Consider the following 11,640-nt stretch of genomic DNA (forward strand, 5'->3'; position numbering starts at 1 on the left):
TCGCGGGCGCCGCACCTCTCGCTTCTTGGCGCCTCTAGTCCCCTTGACCGGCCTGCGGCGCCGGCGCTGCCGCCACGTACCACTCGGAACGCGGTTCCGAGGGAGCTGGAGGAAGTCTGGTCCGGGCAGCCTGGGAAGGCGGCGTGCCTTCCTGCCCTGACTGAACCCTAACTTCCCTGACCTCGGCGGGTTGAGAGCGCTGGGACTGTGCGAGTGACCGGGTGGCCTGGAGCTGTCCGCCCGGGCGAGTTTTCCTTCGGCTCGTCTGGAGTGTTACAGGAGTGTTGCAGGACATTGATTACGGAAAGACATATGCCAGCCTGGCGTGGTGGCGCACGCTTGTAATGCCAGCACTCGGGAGTCTGAGGCAGGAGGATCGCCATGAGTTCGAGGCCAACCTGAACTGCATAGGGAGACCCTGTCTCAAAAAAAAAAAGAAAAAGAAAAGAAAAGAAACATGTCAGAGTCTTTCTTACATTGATAGGGGTGCTTCCCGAACTGTCCGCATTTCTTCCAAGTGGGGATATGTTTTGTGTTCTGAGAAATCCTAAATCTAAGCTTTACTCGGTACTCCGCAGAGTAACTTAATGAAAAGTTCGATCTGTAAGGTTGCTTTTGGTCACTAGAGCAAGCAGTTGAATGTGCAGTTACTGTATGTATATCCTGGTTTGATAATGGGCAGCCTAGAAGCGCTCACATCATCAGAATCTGATAATATATCTCAGGGTTACTCGCGATCACTTAATGAGTACTAATATAAACAAACTTCGAGCTCTCCCTCTTAGTAGACATGGACTCCTCCCCCCATGAATACTTGTTCGGTTTGTTCTCAAGGGTCTTTTACACCCCACCACACATCGCCCTGCATGCACACCAGCAAATGTACTTGAGTTCTAAAAGCATTGTTTTGTTTACATTGATTTTACATTTAAGAACATAATTACTCACTTTCTCTTTTTCGATGCTTATAAAAATACCTAAATAGTGGCTCTTGCTCGTAATAGACAACACAAGAACAAAGTTGAAACTTTATTAGGTAAACAAATTTAGGTTATTAAATGGCTCTTTGCCTAAAGAGTTTAGCTTTTTGAGAAATACGAGTAAGAGAAATATAACAAGGACTATAAAATCTAATGCATATTATTGGCTTTTTCTGTAATCGGGATAGGATATCAGATACTGTACTTAGTGGCCAAATATAGAAAATGAATTGAAGAAGCTTTCTTTATCACAAGTTTAAAATTGAACTGGAAGATAATGAAATCAAGTTTTCACCATTTTTCAAAGAAGTAAAAAGGGTGTTTAGCAAAATTGTAATTTGCCCACTAATTAGTAACTTCATTGAGTCACTTCAGTATATTTATTCCATTGTTATTTATGCTATATAGATTTTTAGTTAAAACAGATTATAACGAATATGCTTTATTTTTATTGAGTTATATTCATTGTCTTCTATTTCATGCTATTTTATAATGCTGATAAGAAAATGCCACACACTATAAATATTTTCTTTGTATTATTTTTCTTCACATAGCAAAATAAAGTAATTTTAAGTGTAAAAATTGTTTTTTCTTTCCATAGCAAGTGAAGATGTCAAAGATATCTTTGCCAGAGCCAGAAATGGAAAATACAGACTTCTGAAAATATCTATTGAAAATGGTTAGTTAAATATTTTAAAATATTGCATGTCACTAAATTATTGGGTGTTATATTTTTAAATTTCTAAGTGTTGTCAGTAAGTTGAACTATAAATTAATGTGAAGCAGGTTCACACCTTGCCTTAAGGGAATTTGGAATCCTCACATTTTGTCCAGAGTCCCCGTTTTTCTTTTTGTAGATGTTTTTCTGGTGTGACATCTTCCTTTTCCTCTTTGTGTCTTAGTGTGTGCACTACAGTCCATGTGTACATATCTAGATATGTATGTACCTTGTGAATAACTATAGTGAAGCTTATTTTTAAGGAGAAACAGAGCACTGCAAACTCTCCTAGTTTTCTACCTCATTGCAACCTTTGCCACAGAAATGATACTCTTTTTTGTTTTGGGAAAGTTCTGAGAATATACCAAATTCTGATTTTTTTTTTTTTTTTTTGGTACCGGGATTGTTGGTCCTTAAGCTTGCAAGGCAGGCGGCGGAACCACTGAGCTAAATCCCCGGCCCTATTGGATTGACTAAATTCTCTAAGCAAAGAAACTGGATAGGAGAATCTTCAAAATCAAGTAGATTGGAATTTGAAAAATTAGTGTGTTATAAAATTATTGTAACGAATGTTTTAAAGTATTCCATTGGGCTAATTCCTTAAATATTTTTAAATATTTTGCTTGAGAAAAATTTATTCTTTAATGGAAGTAAATTATTTTGCTTTCCATTTCTGCTTACATATTTAAAATGTATAGTAGTTTATTATAGTCTGTTTTATAGATACTGCAACATTTGCCAGAAATAAATGTATTCTGTAAAGTAGCATTTTTTTATTTTTTGGTACCAGGGAATGAACTCAGGACATTGTGCTTGGGAGGCAGGTGCAAACAGCAAATTTTAGGAATATTGAGCCGAAATTTTCAAAGCCATTACTGTCCTAAGTGACTGGTTAAATAACTAAAATGGAAAAGGTAGTTCATCTTATTAACACTGTCTAAGAAAGAAAATACTTTTATTTCCTGTGATAACATTTCTAGTTTTTGTTTTGGAAAAAAGTTTAAAGGAAATTTCAAAGAATATAGTAATATAAATACTTCTATCTCCCCCTAAATTAAAGCCTGTTAATATTTTATAGTATTTTTTTCAATCCTTTTTAAATTAAAAATTTTTCTAATGAGTGTTTCTTTTTTTGGTGGGGGGGTACCGGGGATCAAACTCAGGACCTTGTGCTTGTGAGGCAGGTGCAGTGCCACTGAGCTAAATCTCCGGCCCATGAATGTTTCCTTTAAACAATTCTGCTTCTTGATTTCCTTCCCATTAGGCAACTTCAGTCAGGGGCTTTTATATTTTTACATGTATCCCTAAACAGATATAGTGTGGCTTGAGTTTTTAAGTTCATATAAACTACAAACCATCATATTCTGCATCTTTCCTTTTGCTGTAAATGTTATCATTTTGATAGAAAACTTATGAGTCCTTTTAAAATATGAATATTTTCATATAACTACTACATTTGTTTCCCTTTTATTGGTAAGCAGTGAGGCTATTTAGTTTTCACTGTTATACATGTGCTGTAGTGAACACTGTGTACATGCGTACAAAAGTCTGTGAAGAGCACATTCACAATTATACTTTAATTTTGCCAAATGGTACTTAGTGGCTGTACCAATTTATGTTTCCAGGCAAAGGTTTGAATCTTGACCAAATAGGAGGTAAACCTGGTTTTATTTAATATTTCTTACCAAACAGTGCAATTTCAGAAATATTTTTGACTGTTAGTGCAATTACTTAAATTTTTGGTAATTTGTTTGATAGATATTTTGAAAAAAAAAAAAAAAGAAATATAATCACCCATTCAATCATTCAACTCAATTGTTAGTCGTTTTTATATATTGTTTTTTTAGGCTTTATCACACTACTACTTGGTATTTCAGATCATGTACATGTCTTTTTAAACAATTCTTTTCATAGAGCAACTTGTAGTTGGATCATGTAGTCAGCCTTCAGGTTCCTGGGATAAGGATTATGATTCCTTCGTTTTGCCCCTGTTGGAGGACAAGCAGCCATGCTATATATTATTCAGGTTAGATTCTCAGAATGCCCAAGGATATGAGTGGATATTCATTGCATGGTCTCCAGATCATTCTCATGTAAGTAATTTTTTAGTTTTCTAGTCAATACGAATTGCTAGAAATTAAGTTTTTCCTGAAATACTTCTTAGGCCAAATGCAGGTTAAGAAACAATACTCACTTCCCATACATGGAAATGAGCATAGGGAAAAACCTTTAGATTGGTAATATGGAACCCAGGGCAGTATGTGTAGATTTAGAAGTTTTGCCCTTGAAATCAAAACAATTACTGATTTAAAATTTTAAAACCTATGGCAATTATAAGTGAGTTTATAGGCCTCTGAAGAATGAAGCTAATTGGTTTGTCCTGAGTGATAGTTCTGAGAATGAACTGAACATTATATTAAATTTTGTTAATGTTCACCATATATTATTAGTAACTATAATTCAAGTGATGGGTATGCATACAAATTGTTCCTTTAGAAAGGCTGGTCGTAGACAACTAAATGGAACAAAAGATGAAATTAACAAATGAACACTACCAACATTTTAATGATTATTTCTCAGGTTTTTTATAAAATAAGTTTTAAAGCTATCTACATATTGCTCTTGTGCCATCCTTTTAAATTCTATACATGCTGTCTGAAAAAAAAATAGTGGATTTCACCATTCAGGATTATGAAACTGTCTCCTGTTTCTGCTACTTTAGTTAACTTTAGTAGTTTTCTATAGCTACTAGTAGACTAATAATAGCATGTGTTGTGTTTCTTTTCATCCTTGTAAGCTTCATAGAATGGTACATACCAGTGGTGGTGAACCTATGCCACACTTGATTCAGTGGGCCATTCCTATTTCAGAATACTAAAAGGTTCGCCATCACTGTTACATACCATAGGTAAGCTATGAATATTCAGTTCTTTACCTAATTAGTAATACCTGATTTAGCTTTGAGTAAAATATCACTATCAAAGTTACTTCATTTCAGTTTGTTTGTTTTTTTTTTTCTTTGAATATTTGTTTTTTTTGTTTTGTTTTGTTTTGTTTTTTTGCGGGTGCAGTTTAAGACAGTGTCTCTCTTTGTATTCCAGACTGGCCTCGAACTCACTGTGTAGCCTAGGCTGGCCTTGAACTAGGGGCAATCCTCTTGTTTCAGCCTCCTGGGTGCTGAAATTACAGATGTGCACCACCATGCCTGGTTTTAAATCGTTTTTTAAAGTAGTTTTTTTGTTCTTGGAATTTATTTTGCCCCTTGAAAATGAAGAATTTAAATATTTTTCCAAAAATGTGATGTATTATAATATGAAACCTTGTTTAATAGTTGATAGTATTTTAGATGCTCATGTTATGATAATTATTTGTTCATATACATTTTAGTATATTCAGTGAACTACAGTTATCACAGTTTATCTTTAATGTACTTGAAGTCTTACTACAGTCAGAATATGCTTCTGTAATACGTTTTCACCTATAAACTTATAAGTGAGCTTTCATAACTGAATAGGTTCGTCAAAAAATGTTGTATGCAGCAACAAGAGCAACTCTGAAAAAGGAATTTGGTGGTGGCCACATTAAAGATGAAGTATTTGGTACAGTAAAGGTACAAAATTTACATTTTTGTGATGGGGGGTGCGTGGGACTCATTAAGTTGCCCTGAGTTGATCTCATACTCAAGTAATTCTCCTATCTTAGCTCCTTCAGTAACTAGGACTATGGTGTGTACCCCCTCTCTTAGCTAAAACTTATATTTTTATGTGGATTCTATATGTTGCATATAATAAAAACTGTTAGATTATGGGTGATTGATACAAATTCAGATGGATAAATTTGTAAATATATTAAAAAAATACAAATTAACTGTAGTGAATAGGTAACTTTAAATTAACTTGTCTATTAAGCCTTGAGAAAAATATTAAAACATTTATCCTTTTAAAATACTCACATTGTAAATGTATGTATTTATGCATATACACAAGTTAAGAAAATTGAAAAATATCTTTGGGTATATCTTGTTGTTTACTTGTTCAAAGCTATTCTGATTCAAATAGTAATCCAGTGGGCAAAGCACAAGAACATAGGAATTTGTTATTTGTTCATCATTAGTTGTATGGGCTGGTTTCTCAATCCTCTGGGTCTTAAGTCTTCCAACCCACAGTATTTTGATGATAAATAAGTACACCTCTCTGGAGTGCTTGTTTCTTTTCATACGAAATCTACAATAATTTTCCATGAATAGTTGTAGGGAAACTATAAATTATTTTGATACTGAATTCAGAATCTAGATTTGGTAATTAATGAATTACTGCAGGACAGCATTCTCCAAAAGTTTCATTACAGTTATCCTGTCTGCTTGAAGTATTACCAAGTTCATTATTTAGCTGGCATCATCTCATACATGGCAGCAAACTCATACAAGATACTAATTATAACACTGCAGGAAATGGAGAGAAGATATAATTAATAACAATTGGAACAATGATCATCTCCTTATTCATTACATCACAACTGAAAGTCTCAACTCACCATTACCACAACCTTTAAAAGTCTTGAAACATTTCAATAGAAGATTAAAGAAACATAAGAGAAAGTGAAATTCTTAATGCTACCCTTTGATTTAAAAACTTCTATAAAATTAATCTTGCTTTTCCTGGAGTCACCTCACTCTGGTTTTGTTTCTCGAGAATAACTGATGATAGTTCATTGCTGTGCTTACAGGAAGATGTCTCCTTACATGGGTATAAGAAATATTTGCTGTCACAGTCTTCCCCTGCCCCACTGACTGCAGCAGAGGAAGAATTACGGCAGATTAAAATTAATGAGGTAAATTACAACTTTGAAATGCTGGCAAGAATTTAACCAAAATGCTATGTTTTTAATTGATAGACTTTTGGGTAAATACAAAATAAAGATATTAAGCCATTTAGGTTTATTCCGTTTAGAGACAAGGTTTTATGCTTAACAGCTTCAGAAAAAAAAAATTAAATGTCACATGAACTTAAATAGCTTTCTCCTGAAATGTATGTGTCACAATAGTAAAGCTTCATGTTAGAAGTATAGCTGTTATAAAACTCTGAACTTTGAATACTATATAAATGGGAAAATTTGTTACCCATAGATTGCAAAAAATTTTACATCTAATAAAGTTGCCCAAAGCAAAATGTTTTGTTTTTTGGCATGGTTTCAGAGAATAGTAATGGCTAAAGAGAATAAATAAATGTAAGGTGTTTAAGATTTCTAAACATTCTACCAATTAACTCCTATCAACTGGAATGGAGATAGTATGGGAGATTATTATTTGAGTAAATGTCAAACATATTAGTCAATAAATTTTCATCATTATAGTTTATCATTATAATGTGTTTTTGCAGCCATTCTCATTGACTGTTGGACTAACTACTGTATTTCTAGTGAGATTTATGGAAAATAAGAAGCCAAAACCATTATTCACTAGCGTAAAAGACTAATAGGAATCAGTGTGGAAAATGGTTAAATAACATTTAATTTTAAATTGGTAGACAGCGTCTATTATCACATCATCTTAACCCAAGTTATTGGAGAAGGGTTTCTTATGTGACTTTTTTTTTTTAAAGTTTGATAGTTTGTTTTATTCCTTGCAATCAGAGCCCTGAGGATCATCTTGGGGTATGCATTTGCATATGTTATATGATGTTTTCATTATCCAGTATCATGCTGTAGAATCTCCATTCATATTTTTTAAGAGTAAAATTTGTATTTGACTTTGTTGCAACAGTGTAAATGAGACCCTATACTAGCTGTCATTTATTGAGTATAAAAACCTTAAACATAAGCCTTGAAAGCTTTCTTGAAGTATCACTTTATTTCAATCCATGCACACTCATATTTGTAGAAAAGAAAGCTCTAAGTCTGGAACTTCTGCAGTAGTATAACTTGTTGGGTTGTGTTGTGTCTTTGTATACTGTTTGTATTCCTTTCAATTCAGTGCATGGTGTTTGTGTTGCATTTTATGTCCAATAGAACAAAGTACACTTTAATATGTATTACATGTATTTTACTATTCATAAACACTATCAAGTAAAATTTTGTACTTAAAGGGATAATCTAATGACACGTTAAGGAGTTTATAGAACTCATTAAGATTGTGCCAACCTATGCACACAAATCCAAAGTCCCCTTGGACTGCATATTCACTCATTCACTTCGAGCATTTCATAAAGATGTGTCATGCACTCTGCATGTCAACAAAGTGCTAGCAGAACCATGAACAAATGTGTAACATAATTTGCTTTTTAAGGTCACAGTGTTTATTTAAGTATTATTTTTTAATTGTAGGTTGGGAAATGGTTGAATGATGCTATTTTAGAGAAATTATTTCTCTCTAGGACTTTTCCAACCACTAAGCTTACCACTACACTGTATCTGTCACTTAGGTACAGACTGATGTGGGTGTGGACACTAAGCATCAAACACTACAAGGAGTAGCATTTCCTATTTCTCAAGAAGTTTTGCAGGCTTTGGAAAAACTGCATAACAGACAGCTGAACTATGTGCAGTTGGTAAGATGTATAATGTTTATAATTAAATGGCCGCTTGTTTTGGTAGTTTACATCTTGTATAAGATTTATTTTTAGTGGACTTTAAATTTTTTAATTTGTTTCTTGAGTATTTTTATTTATTTATAAAAGCTATATGAGCCAGGCATGGTGGCGCATGTCTGTAATCCCAGCACTCGGGAGGTTGAGGCAGGAGGATCGCTGTGAGTTTGAGACCAGCCTGGGCTACATAGTGAGTTCCAGGTCAGTCTCAACTACCTAGTGAGACCTTGTCTCAAAAAACAAACAAACAAACAAACAAAAAAAAGCTGTATGTATTCATCATAAAAATACTAAATGACACAGAACTGTGTAGTTTTTTCGTCGTCTGGTTTTTAAAATACATTTTAACTTGTCTGCTTCGGTGTACATATTTTCTTATTGACAGGAAATAGATATAAAGAATGAAATTATAATTTTGGCCAACACAACAAATACAGAACTGAAAGATTTGCCAAAGAGGATTCCAAAAGATTCTGCACGTTATCATTTCTTTCTGTATAAACATTCCCATGAAGGAGACTACTTAGAGTCCATAGGTATATGATACTTTGTTTTTGGCATGTTATTTTTAGTTTGCATATTGATGTTTCAGCACTGTATTCTTGTTTATTTCTTACCCAGAGGGTTTAGTTCGGTGGTGGTGAACCTATGGCATTCATGCCGCAGTGGGCTGTTTTGTATCACTGAAAGCTCTAAAAGGTTTGCCATCACTGGTTTAGTTTTAGTTTTAGTTTATGTATTTGCTGTAAACAATATGGTGCTAATTGTATGTTATTTTAACTTAACAGTTTTTATTTATTCAATGCCTGGATACACATGCAGTATAAGAGAACGGATGCTGTACTCTAGCTGCAAGAGTCCTCTGTTAGAAATTGTAGAAAGACAACTACAGATGGATATAATCAGAAAGGTAGGCTTATCCTCATTTTAAACCTCCAGTTTTTGCTAAATATTTTTTCTCGTTTCCATATAGCATGAGATGTACTGTGGTTTATACATGAAAAAAATTTTAAATTGTTAATTCTTTTTTTGTTTGTTTGGTACTGGGGATTGAACTCGGGACCTTGTACTTGTGAGGCAGGCGGTGGAACCAATGAGCTAAATACCTGGCCCATAAATTGTTAAATTCTTTGAATCTAAGTGCCTGAGGTGATCTATCATGATCCTCAATTCTGTAGATGTACTGCTACAGACTACATGTGGCTTTTTTTTAAGACAGGGCCTTGCTATGTAGCTCAGGCTGACCTTGAACTCACTATCTAGCAGGCTGGCCTCAAATGCAATGGTGATTCTCCTGCTTCAGCCTCCTGAGTACTGGGTCACAGGCATCCATCACCATGCCTGGGCCACATGTGACAATTTAAATAAAATTTAAATCCCCATTTTTAATCATACTAACCACAGTGGAAATGCCAACTAACTATGTATTGAGTGGCCACAGTATTGGGGAGGTACAGCATTTCCATTATTTTAAATTTGTATATTTTTGTTCATCTTTTGAGACAAGGTCTCGCTATGTACAGTAGTTCAGGCTAGCCTTGAACTCATGGCGATCTTCCTGCCTCAGCCTCCTGAGTGCTGGGATTACAGGTGTGCACCAGTATCCCTGGCTTTTAAATGTTCTCTTGGACAATGCTGCTAAAGCTACATACTTGAGATTGTTTCTGGACTTTTATTAATAAGAAGATGCAATCTCCATATACAACTATGAATCCTGGAATGGTTGGGAATCTACTTGTTGGAGAAGGAAACAATAGGTATAAACATTTGAATTTTGAGAACTAAGCTTTCATTTTTCTTATTTATTTTTTTTTAAATACGAGTAAGACATAAGAAGATAGTTTAATCAATTACCAGTGTTTCAGGTGCTGAGTCATTTGAGCTTTTTAAGAACCTAAAAATCACTGTGCCTTGGTAGCAATTTGTTTTTCTTTTTAAGACAGGGTCTTGCTATGTAGTCTAGGCTGGCCTTGGACACACTACAGTTCAGGCAAACTTAAAATGTATGGCAATCCTCCTGTCTCAGCCTCCTGAGTGCTAGGATTATAGGTCTGAGTCACCCTGCCTGGCTGGTAGTACAGACTACTGCATATAGTGGGCATTGGCTGAATCTTTCTATAAAGTACTAGATAGTAAATATTTTAGTCTTTCCCAGGCCACATAAGGTCTCTGTCCTATGTCAGTTTTGTTTTTTACAACCCTTTAAATGCGTAAAATAGTCTTGATGTAGTCTAGATTTGGCTTGGAGGCTGTTTGCCTACATTTGTTCAACAGTTATTTCACCCAAGAGATGAAGGAGCCATGAATAATGTTTCTTGAGTATATGGTAAACCAAAATAGAACCCATTGAGAATATAATACTAGCTTCTACTTTTAAATACTGAATAGGAATAGGAAGAGCCAACAAATAGCAAGTGATTATAGCTGCTACGTATTGGCCCCCCCGCCCCATGCAGCTTTCCTCAAAAACATGTCAGTGAAACTGTTTATATGTGGTCTTTAGTCTGTGTCTTGCTGGAATGGGTATGCTTTTTATTTGTGAATATTTATACTTGAAAACTGGCTTGTTGCTTGTATTTGGTTTTGAATGTTGCTTGTATGTATCACACTAATTTCCTGTTCTACAGATCGAGATAGACAATGGGGATGAGCTGACTGCTGATTTCCTTTATGAGGAAGTGCATCCTAAGCAGCATGCACATAAGCAAAGTTTTGCGAAACCAAAAGGTCCTGCAGGAAAAAGAGGGATACGAAGACTTATTAGGGGTCCAGCTGAAACAGAAGCGACTACTGATTAAGATTGATATATTAAACATTGCAATACTAGTTTTTTAAAATTCAGCTTTTAGTACAGGGAACTGAAATCATTCCATGTCATACAGTAGGGAGAAAAATTGTACTTTCAGAAAAATAGCACTTTTCACTTCTCTGTGTTTTTAAAATTAATGTTATAGAAGACTCATGACTTCTATTTTTGAGTTAAAGCTAGAAAGAGTTTTGACATAGTAATGTTTAATTTTGTCACAGTTTTCAGAGTGTTGATTCCACACTTTCACATGATTCTTAAAATTTTATATAGTTGGGCCAGTTTGAGAAAGTTGAATGTCTTAAATTAGGGTGTATTTCTTATTACTCTTTAGTGAGACATCTGATTTTTTAAAAAAAAAAAAGAAGAAGAAGAAGAAGCAGAAGGACCTTAAATATTTATACTACTTGCTGAATATGTTAAGGACCAGGTTAGGTTATTTTCTAAGCAGAAAATTTAGTGCCTCAGGAAAGATGGAAAGTTAGTTACTTTAAAGAGCAATGCTGACTCTTGTCTGACTGGGATCAGGTCTGCGACTTTTACAAATACTGC

At 34.6% G+C, this 11,640-nt stretch overlaps 1 protein-coding gene across 1 annotated transcript; it reads left to right on the forward strand.

The window, feature by feature from the left end:
* Positions 1-1,577: 1,577 nt before the first annotated feature.
* Positions 1,578-11,439, forward strand: Twf1 (twinfilin actin binding protein 1; the record flags this gene model as incomplete). Its single annotated transcript, XM_010615410.3, has 8 exons — positions 1,578-1,659; positions 3,613-3,791; positions 5,213-5,308; positions 6,424-6,528; positions 8,118-8,243; positions 8,668-8,818; positions 9,071-9,192; positions 10,910-11,439. Coding segments are annotated over 8 exons (1,032 nt in total), but the record flags the coding sequence as incomplete, so codon positions are not given.
* Between the last annotated feature and the right edge of the window lie 201 nt (positions 11,440-11,640).

The sequence above is a fragment of the Fukomys damarensis genome, unplaced genomic scaffold, assembly GCF_012274545.1.
Source record: "Fukomys damarensis isolate Sample0158 unplaced genomic scaffold, DMR_v1.0_HiC HiC_scaffold_15, whole genome shotgun sequence".
NCBI classification, from domain to species: Eukaryota; Metazoa; Chordata; class Mammalia; order Rodentia; family Bathyergidae; genus Fukomys; species Fukomys damarensis.